The sequence below is a fragment of the Nicotiana sylvestris genome, chromosome 12 (genome assembly GCF_000393655.2).
Source record: "Nicotiana sylvestris chromosome 12, ASM39365v2, whole genome shotgun sequence".
NCBI lineage: Eukaryota > Viridiplantae > Streptophyta > Magnoliopsida > Solanales > Solanaceae > Nicotiana > Nicotiana sylvestris.
The window spans coordinates 132,745,153-132,761,854 of record NC_091068.1 but is presented as its reverse complement, the minus strand read 5'-3'; the positions used below and the strand labels follow the sequence as shown (position 1 = coordinate 132,761,854).

Below are 16,702 nucleotides of genomic sequence, written 5' to 3'. Positions count from 1 at the left end.
CAAGACTGTATCATTTGCATTTGGTCTCCCTACCCTGTGATACCGTAGTAGCACTTTTAGCCCTACAATGTATTTGAAGTGGCACATTTGAACCTATTTCACAATGACCAAAAGTGTGCAACTCTTTTCTTTTACACTTGCATTTCTGCTAAGACTAGTCTATAAGTCTATTATTACAAGCTAATACCAAGACTTGATTCAGTTTCTTAGTTTGTTCAGAAGTGTTTCCCTACTGCTTGCCTAGCGCACTGGTTATTCATGACCGTGTCTCTGCTAGCTCATTAGTTATTGGTACAATAAGATGCAACCTTCCAACAATTTCTGGAGTCAGGTAAGAAGAATATAGGTGTAGTCTCAAATCTGCTGGGTCATTAGTTATATATTTATCTTAGTTTCTTATTTTCACTGGTATTTTATTTGGTAATGATGATTGAGTTGAGCTTTAAGAAAGAAACGAGAACTCATATCACCGACCCGAACTTGTTTGGGACTGAGTCCTAGTTGTAGATAGTACCGATTAATGGTTGAAGCAGTAGTCTTAGATACATGCTTGATAAGTCAAATTACACTTGACGCCTGCTGAATAATCTGCTTAAACAAGCTTAATTGATAGACTTGCGAATGACATAGAGAGTACATCAATTAATTGGGAAGTTATCATAATATAAGCACGTTAATTACGTTCTAAGCCACTAGTTCCAATCAATTAACGCAAGTTCGCATATGTCACTACCCATACCTTTCCGGCACTTGTGCTTAAGTTAAAAGCTATGCGAGATTTACCATTAAGAAACAAAACGAACTCCAAAAACTGACCCACTATCCCATTTTACACAGATATGATTTCTATATCATGTTCATTTCATATACCTTCTTCCTATTATGTCTGAATAATAAACACCAATAAATAAAAAGGAAATTTAAGACACATCTACCATAACCTTGTAAAACAAGGGAGTAAAGATATTCTGATTCTTAGGCACCTTTTACTCGAACCATAAGCTATAAGTCACAATTTCAGAATATAAGATGTGAAAAGGTGATAACTTTTCACCGGGAATAGCTGGATGATTCAGGAAATCTGTTCCCAGCTATGAAGTTATGTCTCTCAACCTAGAGTGGACATAAGAAAATCTCTGAGCCATACTCTTAGTGCAACTATATGTACAAAATTTTTATCAATTTCAAGTAGATAAAATGTAGGAATTAACTCCTTGCAGAAAGAATGCAGACCTAATATGGTCTAATACATTAAAAGAAAAAAGGTAATGCAAGAAAAGCACAAAATACAGACAAGAGAAACAACTATTATGCAGAAGCTACTGAATCTTCGTATTGCCAGGGGTTGAACTCAGTCGTCTTAACGTCAGCCTCTTCAGCATGATCAGAACTATCAATAGCAGCACGATGTTCATGATATTTGCCATTGTACTCGTACACCTCCAAGTCACCCCAAGGTGTAGGGCAAACTTCATTTGATAAGTTGAACCATTTTGGTTTGAATTCATCGCCCTTGGCCTCTCTTGTTCTCCTGTCAGCTCTCTGCCTTTCCTCCAAACTGAATTAATCAAATCAAATACACCAGTAAAGGGTAAGAGGCTTAGAAAATTGCAGCCAAATAGCAAAAAATTAAAGATTCACTGACGGAAGACGTGATCTTTAGACATGGAGACAGGAGAGGGCTTGTTATTTTCTGTTCCAACAAGAATATTTTGCTGGTGGTAAAAACAAGAACTTTATGGTGCAAGTTGTTAAGCATGGACTGCTTGTTTAGCCGTGTAATATTAACTTGTTTAGCAGTCTGGTATTTTTGTTTCTTTTGTCTCCTCTTTCCAATTAAAGTGCGATGATGAAGCTAGAGTAGATCAGCACTCAATTTTACAAGTCATTACCTTGTGGCAAGTTTTATATCACACATACATATAAATAATATTTTTTAGGCAAAATACATCAACAGCCCTTAAAGGCGTCCACACTTTTCACTTACACACTCCATCTTAAATCCGCTCCATTTGAATGCTCCAACCACCTTCTAAATGTGTCATTTAGACACAATATAATGAGGTGGCATAGTGCGTGTATTACACCATTTTTCAGACGTGAAAATTCAATTTTACCTTTTTAAAGTTTTTCTTTTTTTTTTCATTTTCTTCCTATTCTTTCACACAGCACTGGTCACCACCTTCCTCTCTCTTCCTCCACCAGTCCACCACCATCACCTTACTATCTTAGTTTTCATTGCCGGAATAAATGGAAATCGACAGAAAAACCTCAAACATTTTATTCTTCCTTGTTTCTTCTCCACTAAAGATTCGAACCCCAACAATATATAAAATGAATTTGGATTACCAAGAACTAAGTCAATAGACGATTTCAGTTACCAACTAATAAACCAGATGATTTTTTTCCCAATAACCAAAGCTCCAAAAATTTTAGGATTCAAACTTCAACATTCATATGCTCAGAGGCAGATACGAAAGTTTTCAAACCAAACAATGAGATTCACAGACCGTTATTAGCAGATTTCGCAACCCAACAAAACAGTTCGAAATTTTCAATCTGAACACCATCTATCAATAGCTAACAAACTATAAATTACCAACACCAATAGAGTTTTAAAAATCTCAGATTTACCGGAACTCAAAATTCAGAAATGATCTCTAGGGAATCATTCTTGGTCAAAGATTTCAAAAAATTAGTAATAGAATGAATTTTCAACAAAAAAAGAAATTTTTTTGACAGAAATTGCTCCATGACAGAATATATGGTGTATTTGGTATATATTGTCGATTCCAGAAGATCTCTGATAGCGAGGGTGAAGTTTGTTGTGGTGGATTTTGTTTTCGGACAATCTGGAATTAATCCTCCATGACAGAAATATTAGTTGATTTCTATGTCTTATGCATGTTCTTAATATTGTAGAGGGTTGGAGGTGGAGATTGGGAGGAAAAAGAGTGGCGGCAGGAGTGAGTTTGTACCTCTGTTCTTTTCTTTTGGAAGAAGAAGACGGAAGGAACGAGGGAGAGTCATTGGGGAAGATGAAAAAGGGTTGGGGTGGGTTCTTGTTTTTCTTTAAATTTTTTTCTTTTTTTCCAAAGTTTTTTTTTTTTTTAATTTGTTCAAGTTAAATCCACGTGTTCCCGTCTTATTCGTTATTCTAGCGTGTGCATCTTTTGTATTTGACTGCCTATCAATTTTGTGTATAAATGACACATTTGGGATGTGGTTGGAGTGTTCAATGGAACGAATTTAAGATGGTGTAAAAAATGTGGACAACGTTAAGGAGTTGTCGATGTATTTTGCCTTTTTTTAATGTCTATGAACAAAACAAGGACATGAGACCGTTGGAGAAACCCTGAAGTCCACCCCAGGATGACAATTGATACACCAAAGGTAACAGACTGGATGGTTATCTTTTAACAACAAGACTCACGTGTGCAAATGGGACTCACTGTAAAACAAGGGTATGATCAAAGGAAAAGTGGAGTTCTATTGTTCTAACAACAATTTCATGCCACAGAAAGGTCCAATGAGCTAGATTGATTTCAAATTTCTAAAAAATCACTGTGCACACAGAAAACTAAAGAAAGTAACATATACATCGACAAAAAGACACCTTACAGAGAGAGAGAGAGAGGACATACCGGCTCTTTTCTGAACTAGCTTTGGATAAGTCACCTTTCTCAAGTGCATAACGATCAGGGCGCAAGCGAGAATCAGATGCTAATAGTTTCTTAGGTGCAGTATCAAAGCTGTTAATCTTGTGTGCAAAATATGTATACTGAAATTTGTCATTTTTAGGAGCATCAGCGGCTCTCCAGACCTGAAACAAGGGAAGAACTTGCATGTGAAAATTTGAGTGAATTAATAGTCCATGATTTTGACTTGACCACAATTATCATCACTGTAGATATCATAAGATGCAACCTGATGAACCAAACATTTGCACCCCATAAAGTTTCAGATTAAACAAATTCAAGCGTTCAAAATTTAAAAATATAAATTTTCCCAACCTCGATGATTTTCATACATGTGCACAGGCCTAGAGAGTCTTTGCCTCCACTTTTAATGTCTCTGTTTCTAAATGAGTCACGGCAGCACCTGTGTATAAGATGTATTGCTAAAATGGCCTAGTGTTTCTTTTTTATTCTTTTTTCTTCAACTTTCAACGTTTTTATTTCTAAAATGTAGTCATAGCAGTATCTGTACATCAATGTCCTAGGCATTATTTGCTCCACCGATGAGATACTTACTTGGATGCTAAACAGAATTTTTAAAGTTCAGTAAATCAAAGGAATACAGACTAGGGAAGTAAGAAAATCTCAATGAGAGATATTGTAGCTTATGTCAGACATTTTCAGCAAAGCAGGTAACTATGTCTATTTCTGTAAGTTCTCCTCTTTCCTTTCTTTCTTTCTTTATAAGGGGGTTTAAAGGTCAAAAGTAGCAAATTTATCACGCTAACTACAAGTCTACAACAGCAAAATTTATATTTTAAGAATATTCTGTTTAACTTCGATTCTTCAGAAATTTGGACTCTATGGCTTGCTTTAGCAGGAGAAGAGATTTCCAAATCAAGCGCGGTGTATACTGTAATCTATGCTAGCTACAATTTGAAAATGGCAAACATGACGCATACTTTAGTCTAACTAATCTAGGTTGAGAAACTTGAAATGATATTGCAAACTCTGGAGGACTCGACACACTTCAACTTGTGAAGAGGGGGAAAAAACAAAACAAAAGAAGGATAATACCAGGGGTTATGGTTTAAAAACAAAGCCAATGGAATTTCAGCTTAGAAAAAGAAGGCAAAAGAAAGTTGCATTGGACCAGGGGTTACTATCAAAAGAAAGAAAGCTGAATTTCACCTCTTTCATTGTGCTGCCTGGCAGGGGTTCCCCTTCCAAATCACAGGGTTGATAACTCAAAGATTCATTCCATTTTCCAGTCATCAAAATTTTGGGTTCTTCCTCACTGTTGTAAACATATCCATCAACTTCATAGCGACCAGCACTGCCAAAAACACGACAGTTCAGAAAAATCAAAATGAAAAAAGGGAAGACAAGGAAAATATTTGATAGGCAATCAGTTTTATAAATACAAAAACACAGACAAGATAAGAAGCAAAGGGAATTTAAGTGAGAACATCTTCTGTACAACCTCTCAATTGGCAACGAGTATGTAATTTAGCTGTCTTAGGACCCAGATACAGAAAGACCATTCTGGTAGGTAATGAACCCGTTCACCTGGAAATAGGACTTGGTATAGGACAGCTTCGTAGCCCGCCATGAGCGAAGTACAATAAGGCCATAATATGCTTTTAGTTTAAAGCTAGTCTTACAACCATATAAACGAGAGCTAGAAATATCAACATTTTTACTCGAAGAAATAGAGTAAACGATAACATTAGTTGACATCTTTTAATAAAGCCAAAGACGGCAAAAAAAGGATAGTTTCTTTGATAGCGGGCATTTATCCCTTGAACTCTCTCTTCCACTCTGCGCTAATTTGAGTAAGGTCCACAAAGAACTACTTGGAGGTGAAGAATGAGAGCAATCGGTACTTTTTTGCTGAGCATTACCAGAATAAGTGAAAGAAATTTGTCGGAAAACCATCTTTTTACACAAGGTACTGCTTGGTTCTTAATTGATCTAACAGGTGTCTTGAAAAAGATTCATCCACGGAAAGGGTAAGTGTTCTAAGCACTTTGCTGTAATGAAACAGTAAACAGGTGAAGAGAAGAGCGATGATATCAATCATACCCAAACCAGCCACAAGGTTGAAAATACAATAACACTTTATCCCCTGTCGTCAGGTTCGTCAAGATCATCTCCCCAGGTGAATCGATCCAAGTTCTCCCAAATATAAGATTGTGAACTTTTGTTGGAGGAGGCACCAAGTCTAGGACAACACCAGACTTTTTCAGTGTGAGCCTTGACCTGCATATCAATAGAATGAACCAAAATTGAGGATAAAGACAGAAGGTCCACAGTTTGCAACATAACCAAACATTTTTAGCTGGAACCAGAAATAGGGGTTAGGTAACTGTTGAAATCGTCTCCTAATTAAGTAATAGAGTGGATAATGTAACAGGGAGAGAAAAAAGAGTAACAGATGAATTGATGATCTCTCAAAGTATCAAGTTTGTGAATGCTGTCTTCTCAGCTGTTACTTTGGGGACAGGTTGCAAAAAGGCATGAATTTCATCTTCCAAATCACCTCATAGATAATTAGCTATCAAAAAATTTATCTGAAACATTATCCTTGCATGCTAGTGAACATTTCCGCCTCTACCTGAAGCTAACTAAATAGTTCCAATTCTACAATTAAGCATCACCCAGACTTGGCAAAAAACAAGAGGAACCCTCATCTAACCAGAAGTAAACTTGTAAGAACTTGCATTATTATATCTGTTACACAAATATTGACATGTTTCGAACAGACCCCTAGTGGTTAAACGAAGATGCCTCTATTTTTAAGGTCCTTTAAGAGAAACCGCCCAAACTCCTTGTGAATATTGAAGAACTATTAATGTCTCCCTCACCAGTATTCTCGGTATTTTTAAGGTTCTGCTTAAGGCCTTACCAACAAAGCAACCGAACATGCTCTCTTAAACTGGAATTCAATATAATAGGTCGTACCTGCCAAGCGGATAAACTTCAACTGAATTTCCCAAGAACTTGGTCTTCACCTTCGAGGTTATATCATAAATGAAATGTTCATTTTCTGCATGTGCTGCACCCATTGGGGGGTGATGACTAACCTGATAGTACAAGAGTTACTATTGTCAGCACAAAGAGTAATAATAATTGTCCACATCTGACAAGGAAACCATCTTAGTTAAATTTGATCCTGGGGAAGCATTCACTCCACGACTCACCTGCTCGGCAATAAATGTGATTCCAGCGTGGTTAACCAATTCATAAGTTTCACCCAGAATGGGGTTGAAGGGCTTCCATGTGCGTTGTAAGGCATTGTACACGGATATGAACCATGAGGCTGGAAAATCAAATTGTTAGCTGTAGCATATTTAAGCAAGAGATACTGGATTTAAAATAAGAGTGATGCTAAGCACTGCTGCAATAGATTGTTTACCAGAATACACTAATCTCATGTGCGGGTCCTCACACTCATCTGCCAAGTCCAGTAGATGGGCATACTCCATCAACTGTCAGTAGAATTGCTACATCAGTATAATCCTCAACTAAAAAATAAAGCAAAATACAGCAGTAAGCTGCACACCTCTGCCATTTTTTGAAGGTTGGTCATAGGCTCACAAATAATAACTGGCAATGTCACCAACGAGGTAACATCAGCACCTATGTACTTCTGCATCATTTTCCAATAATTATCGCGATCCTGCAAGAAACCTCAGAAATGTGAATGTGCTCAACAAAAACTCTACATTGCCCCCAAAAAAAATCATTGGTGCTGCAGCTCCTATTTAGTTGCCCATTGACAAAAGTCGGTTGATCATAAAAATCTGAAAGTATTCGCTTTCAAATTTTGTAACTAAGTTAATATAATTGTTATAGGAGTCAAATGTGGCCAAAGGGGAAAGAAACAACAGATTTAGTACTAGCACGCATCCCTTGCTTGGTTCTCCCATAAGGAAAGGTCTAGTATAGATTTTTATTCTTCTTCAGAAGATCCATCAATCTGCACTTCACAAGCTTCCTTCAAAAGGGAAGGACCGTGTAGTGTGTTACGTCAGCTCCAAAGGTTAAGTTGTGTTGGCATTGATAAAATTTCCATGGAGTTCATAATTGCATGAAAGACGTCAAGTATATTAACCACCCGGAAACTAGAATTTACCCGAGTAAATAGCTTTCCAAGGAATATCTGGTAACTTCAAAAGCCAACAGCATAATCTGTATCTGAATGGAAAGTTCTATTTGGAGGTGGCTGCAAAAGGAGCTGACGCAAAGCTGCAGTGTGTCTCCTAGAGTTTTGGATAATTATGAGGAAGGGTGCAGTTACTAAGCTTTTGTCTTTTTCGCAGGTATCAGTCAGGGCAACATTTCCCCCCAAAATATAGGGGAGGTATAAACAATTGATTGAACCAAAAAGGGAGCAGGGAAACTAGAAAACCCCATTCTCTTTACAGATTATAGCAAACGGATAAATAATGAGACAGCTACTCAAAACACCTAAGACACATCCAACACTTCAGGATTACGAGAGGAAGAGGACTAATACCTCCGCCTTCCATCTTCCTCGTTGGGCTTCAGCACCAGCATCTTCATTGCCTCCTTCGGGATTTACGACTTCCAGCCCTTCATAACCAAGCATGCTGGAACAGGAATAACAGCTTATGACAAAAACGCCCATAGAAATCAAAAGTTACTAAAACCAAGGGAAAGATATGACATATCATAAGATTTCAATTTTTCTAAATGACAGAGTGTTGCAGATTTAATGGAAATTGGTCATATATTCACTAAAGCACAATAAGACCAAAAAACGAATCATAATCACTATAGATAAAACTTCACACTTTCTGTAGCAAGATATTAAAATCTTCAGCTCATGTGTTGGAAGTAATATGTAAAACGATAAATACATTCTGTGCATCAATATAAACGTCTGTATGCTGCCTCATCTGGTATCGTATGTGGGAAGTCTTTCTAAGATCAATAAATTTCAAGAGGTAGGGAGACAGAAAGCAATTTATTATCAGCATGCATACTATTGAGTAACAAGATAATGCCGCAGTTACATGCAGGGTAAACCGTCACCATAACTTAAATTTTCTTGTACCTTCATGTTTGAAAGGGAGGAAAAATTTACTTTTATCATCCACATCTCTTATTTCGCGCCAGAAAAAGTACAGGGATCGTAAACAGGTTGGTGAGGGTCATGTTTTCGTACAAGACAAAGATAGCCCAACAACTTTCCTGTTCATATTTTAATTGTGCTAACTCAGCTACTACTCCATTTAATTCTAACTAGTTCGAGGAAAGTTTAACTCTTGAAATACATCTCGTATAGGCATCAAGTTTTAACCTCTGTTTAATCCATTACCTTATCTAAAAAAAAGTTTTAACCTCTACGCTTCTCAATTTCCATCTGTTGTCAAGTGCATTGTGCATCAATTAAGCGGCATCTTAGAGAAATATTTAGTTTATTAACCTCAGTTGGAATCACATCAATATGCTTGCCAGATCAGCTAATTCAAGAAATAAGGCATAGCTCCTTCAAGCTTACAGCTAATTTCATTTAAACAACTTTCATAGGCTAATTCTGTAACCTAAACAGCTAAGCAGTTATACAGAAATAACTTATTAACATAACTACCATTGTTACAAGTTCAAGTTGCATTTCAACTACTATAGAAATGAAAAAAAAATTATAATCTTAAACACATCAATGAAAAATGAAGATTCTTTGAGCACCCAAAGCAAAATAAAACAAAAAAATATATATAATTTTGAACTTGCCACATCAGCAAAGCACCTAATCAAACAAATGAATTTTTTGAGGTAAAGACGAGCAAAATTTTCAACTTAGGAATATTAGGGGGGGAATTAAGGAACAATAAAAACAGTAAATAAATCAAAAGTTTCGGATCTGCAGGATATTTTCAATTTGACACTAAACTCCGGCATGAATAAAATTAATAATCACAAGAGGGGATAAATTAGGGTTTTTTACCCATTAACAGATTTAGACATAACACTGCCTAAATTGGACAAGCTCGATGCTATTGAGGAAAAGAAACCGCCACCACCACTGCTACCGCTTTGTTTCTCATCATTGTTGGACGCCATCGATTAAAAACAAATTCTTTTTTTTTTCAAGATTTGAAGAAAGATCTAATAGAAACCAGAATTTTGAGAAGAAAACTTGAGGAAAATTAAAAGGGGGGAATTTTGTGGGTGGTATTTGTAAAAGGAGACTAGAAGAAAGAAGAGAGGAGGAAGGGAGGTGAGGTCAGTGGCGGGTCCTCTAACTCTCCTTTATATGTTTGAAGTCAAAAATGACAATTTTTACACAGCTTGTGCAATGAATCTTCCTTACGCGTCTCTAAGATTTTAATCCTATCATATCATGTTAATATTCTTTGTATTTTTCAATTTTGATTTGGGTGATTTTGCACAAATAGAATACTTCGGGGCAATTTTTAATTTTTTGATTCTTCTTATTTTATGAGCAGAACTCGAGGTTTTAAAAAGGAAATTTTAAAATAAATACTACCATTTAAGCAAAATATTTCTTTCTCTCTACTTTGATACATCTCATTCCCTTCCTTCATCCCATTAAAATTTCCAATATCCTCCTCCTTCCATTGAATTTGTGCAAAGCCCACTTCAGAGCAGGTTCACTTTCTCCATCTCCATTGATCTGCCTCACTCAATTTCTCAGTCAATATTTCATGTCTTTCCGTACTCTTTCCACGATAAGAAAACGCCTTGCCTTCTTCAATTCTTGATAATTGCATTGAACCTCTTGCCTTCTTGTTCTTCTACTCCTCGTGTTCTACAATAAGTGGAGTGTTTGGAATAGTTTCAGTTTTGTTTTCTGGGTTGTGGGGTTCAATTGTAGAATTGGTATTGGAAAGGCAGCAAAGCAATGCTCGTTCTCCGCGGGGAACGAGTCACTAAAATCACCAAACCAATCACTTTGTTCTGGAAATAAAGTTGGTGTGTTTGTGTTAGTAGCAGAATTATCATGACACATTGATTCTTTCAAAATCCTGATGGCCCTATTTTGATTCTTTCAAAATCCTTAGCCCTTTAAATCCGGTTGGGTTTTCATTACCGGCTTCCGGTGAACGGCAGATTCACCATAAATTAGGGTTTGTTCTTGAACAAAGACACTATGGAGTTTGGGGCTGAACAACTTGATGTTCTATTAATATATTTCAATGTATTTTCATATATTTCATTGTATTCATTGTCTTTTTTTTTCCATTGTAATTCAATATATCTCGTTGTTTCCATGTATTTCATTGTATTCACTGTCTTTTTTACTCATTGTATTTGAATGTATCCCGCTGTATTCTATGTATTTCATTGTATTCACTGTCTCGCTATATGCCATGAATGTATTCATAAGTTTTTTTTAATTAATATAATTTATGTATTCAGATGTATTATATAATATCTCTGAACATTGCTATGTTTTTAGGGTATTTTTCGGTTGAGAATCTTTTTTATAACTAAAAATACAAAAATTGTGTGTTATAATTGAGTTTGTTAATTATATTAGGAGTCTATTATGTTAATTGATTCACTTTCCGTTTTAAAAACAGTGTAATCCCTTATTTCACGCCGTAAATACAGTCGAATACAATAATCTGTCCCGCTGTAATCTCATGTTTCACTCCATGAATATAGTTGAATACACTCGAATACAACAACTGATTAGCTGGACTTCTCTGATTCACGCCTATTTTTGTTACTGTATTCATGAATATAATAACTTAAATACATCAAATACATCTTATAACCACATAAAAAGTATCTATAATCCGTAATATAGCAAATAGTACTACTAAAAGATAATGCTTTATGAAAATTCAAGATTATCCATTTTAAAGTTTATTAAGTGTAATTTCCTACTTTAATTTTGCCTTTCAGCTTGGCGGCTACTTTAGAGACGGCCCAAACGCAATATTATACTCGTGACATTGGATTATCATTGTTTGAAAAGGGGAAAGAAAAAGAAATATGGAATATTTTTATCCATTTTTCTCAATCCTCTTGAAAACACTATTACCCCTTACATATTCTTGATATTCCAAAAGTATAAAATTAGTTTTAATATATTGGCAATATTACTCTTATCATGAAAAGTTTAGCAAGTAATATAAAGAAGAAAATATCTTGGTGAAGGCAGAATTTAGTTTCAAAAAGCTCCGCGCTCATGCAGAGATTTAGATTTTATATATAAATGTTTATTTAAGTTATATGACCTTTTATATAAGAAAGAAATAAAAATAATAAAGAAAAAATCTTTCTAGATTATTTTTTTCTATTCAAATTATAAGTATGCATATAAGATCATTTCTTTTCTTCTTCTTTTTGGGTTTCCCACCTAATGTGCGGTACCCGCATTGGAGGACGATTATATCTGGATTCGCGCTGCGTAGGGCTCCATTCGGGGAAAGAGCTCCTTACCAAAGATTCTTCTATACCCACGGCAAACTCAAGACCTCTGATTAAGGGAAGAACAGTCTCATCTACTGCATCATGCCTGTTGGCAGTCATACAAGATCATTTCTTCCCTCCATGCAAGCTTGAAGAAAGGCAAATATAAACAGAAATAATAAAATAAATTTTTTCTTTTGAACATAAATAATCAGAAAGGACCCACATGATTGAGAGTAGCGTGACACAGCTAGACCAATTAAAGATGAGCTCATTATTTTATTCAATAGAAGTTTGTGAATAACGAATTAGTGCTGCCAATGAATCTTGCGTGTCATTTTTTGTATGCATTGCTAATTGCTTTGGAAAGTCCGGCCAATGCATAGAAGTCAATTTCCTTTGAATATTTGTTTACCCTAAAATCGGATAACAATTGAATTTATATGTGATTTTAATGATACGTGATATAACTTGGCACAAATTAAGAAGATAAATATTAATATCGAAATTGATTGTAAAAGAAATAAATGCAAACCAAACGAATCGAATAGCCTTGGCCCTAGAGTTCGATTACCCTTGAACCAAGTGTCGGTCGATATAAGAGCAGAGTAACAAGATAATGAAAACTAGAGAAAGGCAGTATACTGCTTTGTATTGCGTGAATGTGATCTGTTTTACAAATGATCAGATCCCCTTTAAATAGTAGGAAGTCCTACTGTTGATACAATTCTAAATACAATAAGAAATCCCATGATTAGCTAATTAATTGGCCTCTTCTTGATACGTGCCGAGATTTTTACCGTGATCCTCGCCCGATCGTGGATATTTTAGCTTTCCGTTATTTGGCTCGGTAAGCTTCCCTCGATCTTGCTCGATCTCTATCCTGATCAGTCTCGATCTTGGCTGATCTCGATCTCAATCGGTCTCCGGATCACGAGCTCGTCAATTTGACTTCGCATCTTGGTCCGATATAACGTGGGGTCGAACCTTGTCCTGCCACGTTCTAGTCTCGATTAGTCATACAAAAAGGGGAAGCCCGATTTTGACCGTATATAGATAGTCCCCTCGTTTCTTGGAGAGAAGATGACGAGAAACGATATGAACTTTCCCAATCCTGTCTCGATGGGTCATGACGTAAGCGACGATCACAACTATGATGTCAGCGATAAGTGGATACTGAAATGTCCCGTCTATTCGGGTACCGAGGCATTAAATGCTTGTCAGTTGTTGTCGTCCACTACCGGTTCTGAACCGTCGCCAGCTATCTATAAAACCTCTAGCCTTTCCTCATTCAAACTTTTACACTCAAAGTTCTTCCTACTCTTGCTTTTTCTTCAACAAATCCCTTTGCTTTACAATTTTCATACCTAAATTCCTTGAACCCTAATCAAACTGCGTACCATTCCAATTATCTTTTCTCTTGTTCATCGATGGCTAAAACTTCCAAAACCGTGCAGCAAAAGGAGGTCGCTTCTTCATCACGACCTGCCGGCGGTGAGGCTCCGATGGAGCCCTACCCTGAGGAATTCATTCCGGTAGGGTGCCCAACCACCACTGACTTTAAGATCGAAAAGACTCCCTCGGTGCCGGGCCGATATGAACCAGTCTCGAGGTATATATGCACCATCACCAAAGACATCCTAAAAAAGGTAAAAGGGGAGTGTAACTGGGTGAACAAGGATGTAGTAGTTCCTTCTCTTGAAGAATCGATCACCACTCACGTGGAGGGGTATCTAAGTGTTTACACTTACCTCTTCATGATGGGTCCCTTAGACTCCATCATCATCGCCTTTTGCAAGAGGTACGATGTCACCCTCGGCCAAATCCACCCTTAATTATGGAGAATAGTCATTCTACTACGTTTCTTCACAAGCAAAATCGAGGGATGTCCCTTCACCCTCAATCACCTCATGCTCCTCTACAGTCCCCGGCTCTATCAAGGAGGACTGATTAAGCTTGCCTCTTGGGCCAGTAGAGCCTTGTTCTCCAGCATAGACAAGTCTCGGGATCGAGGCTGGATGGGAACGATTTGTCTGAATAAGGACTTCAGACCTAATCCTTGCTGAAGATATATCATTTGATAGTAGACGATAATCATGCAATTTAGATAATATTTACAATCCAATTTGACCACACTTTATCAATGTTTGAATGTAAAAGATAACAAAATGCTCTAATTAAGAGTTTTATGCGTTGCATGAGCCATTCCGAGCTAGGAGGAACCTAAAAGAGTGTTTTGGAGTCAATATGGAGCATGGAAGGCCAATCAGAGGATAACACAATCGAAAAGGAGACGAAAGAGCAAGGACCAAATCAGCGGTCAGGTCTGCGGCCGTAGACAGAAGTTGTGTCAAATCCGCGCTTTATCGCGGTCCAATCCGCGGCCGCGGACGGGTTGTTTGGAGCAAAAAAAATTCAAGGCCAATTGTGTAATTTTCAGGACGACTCTCCTTGACCTATAAGAAGCCCAGCTCGCCCAAAAAGAGGAGGGGAGGTTTTTGAAGGGATTTTAAAGTCAAGAACAGGCAAGAAGCAAGGCGAAAGATTCAGCATAGAGTTTTTACCTTTCTTCTTCTTATTTTTATCATTGATGATGAATTCTATCATTATGATTGTGAAAACGATTATGCGTAGCTAAACTCCTAGTCTAGGGTTTTGATGGAACCTGTTGAAAGATGATTTTCTCGTTATGTTAATATAGACTTGCCATAGTATTATCTCTATTTGTTCAACTACATGTTTATTGTTGTTGATTGAAGGGCCCTCAATTAACTGTTCCTATTCATTGTGGATTACTCGGGAGAGAGTTCATATTTAAGTAGTTGTTGAACATCATCACTCCTAACGTATATGAGGGATCAATACGAAGGATTTAAAGGTGGGATTAGAGATAACGAAACCTTGGGTGCGATCTAAGTGAGTTGTACTTAAAAGCTAGCTAGTGTAATTCTGGAGAATATGTCTAGATATTGTTGTAATTACTCGGGAGAGAGTTACGATAGTCAGAGTGCTCATGATCGATAGAGAAGACTTAGGCAAATTTATAGCAAACTTAGCGAAAAGAATTTTGACAACAGGGGAAATCAGAATTCAGAACCTTAGACCATCTCCAATCTTGCTTACAAATCGTTTATAGCTAGTTCTTAATTAATGCACTTTTATTACGTAATATTTAGTTAATAAACACCCAATTTGTTACTCAAATATCTCTGAAGATTGAATACGTGAATTTCTGTGAGTCCAATAGCTGTGATTGATAGGTTAATTCCCTGTGGGATTCGACTATGGACTGTTAACCAAAATATATTTGCAGCGACCGCTTAGTCCTTTTTATAAGGCATAGTTGAGCGTGATCAAATTTTGGCGTCGTTGCCGGAAAGTTAACGGTGTTATTAATTGCAGTTAAAAAGAAGTGCAAAAATTCTTACTGTAGTCAATTTTTTTCAATTTGAACTAATCATTGAAATTCTAACGTTTGTAGTCGTGGTTGTTACAGGTGCATGCCTAGAAACTCCTCAAGAGCTAGTGAATTATTCGAAGAATTATCAGATCCTGAGAAGGTGTTCAAGGCATTGAACCGTGCAAACAGGAAAGGCAAACAACAACAGAACTCAATCGAAAAAATTGAACCAGACATGGAAGACAATATTCTAAACAACAGAGACAACGTGAATGACCCAAACAATAAAAACAACGTGAATGACCCAAACGATCAAGGTGTGGCACCTCTTGTGCCAGAAGCAACACTATATGATTGGGCACAACCCACCGCTGACAACTTAGCAACTACCATTGTAGTCCCTCAAATACAAGCAAATTTGTTCCAGATCACAAATAACATGCTACATTTATTGCAGAACAAAGGACTGTTCTCTGGGTCATACGTTAAAGATCCACAGCAGCATCTGAAGAATTTACTGTCAATCTGCACCATGCAGAGGCAACATAACATGACACCAGAAGCAATACATTTGTTGTTGTTTCCATTATCAGTGACAGGAGCAGCTCTAACTTGGCTTAATTCACTCCCCATAAACTCCATCACTACTTGGGAGGAATTAGTTAAGCAATATTTGAACAAAATTCATCCACCCAACAAGACTGCTCAGCAAATTGATGAGATATTGAGCTTCAGACAAAAACCAACTAAGACACTACAAGAAACGTGGGAGCGATTCGAGGGTCTGCTGGTTACGTGTCCACATCATGGTATTCTGAAGCAGATGTTGGGGCAGAGATTTTACATGGGTTTGGCAGATAGTTTGAAAGCCAATGTTGATGCTTCAACAGGTGGAACATTTTTTAGCAAAACATTCAGAGAGAGCAAGATCCTACTTGACAATATGGCACAAAACTTAGGATGGACAACAAGAAACGCTTCAATCACTCATGTGGTTCACTCCGTGGCTCTAGACCCGGCTAACTCCATAGCTTAAAATATGGCTACTCTACTGACACAAATGAGCATCCTCACCAAAAAGGTTGAAGAATTAGGCCAGAAGCAGCAGGTACACATAGTTGATGCAACGAATAAGGGCTTATGTACATCATGCATTAATCAACCATATGTCTGCTCATGGAGTGCTGAAGGTGATAACCAACAATATCAG

The 16,702-nt window shown here is 37.0% G+C and overlaps 1 protein-coding gene across 1 annotated transcript; it reads right to left on the bottom strand.

Annotated features, from left to right (window-relative positions):
- Nucleotides 1–1,125: 1,125 nt before the first annotated feature.
- On the bottom strand, nucleotides 1,126–9,984 carry LOC104231107 (oxysterol-binding protein-related protein 3A). Its single transcript, XM_009784045.2, has 10 exons — nucleotides 9,655–9,984; nucleotides 8,200–8,293; nucleotides 7,243–7,359; nucleotides 7,096–7,168; nucleotides 6,881–6,999; nucleotides 6,642–6,763; nucleotides 5,763–5,939; nucleotides 4,869–5,013; nucleotides 3,645–3,823; nucleotides 1,126–1,558 (listed from the first exon to the last, which is right to left on the bottom strand). The coding sequence occupies exons 1-10, from the start codon at nucleotides 9,768–9,770 to the stop codon at nucleotides 1,309–1,311; spliced, it is 1,392 nt and encodes a 463-aa protein (XP_009782347.1). The 5' UTR covers nucleotides 9,771–9,984; the 3' UTR covers nucleotides 1,126–1,308.
- Between the last annotated feature and the right edge of the window lie 6,718 nt (nucleotides 9,985–16,702).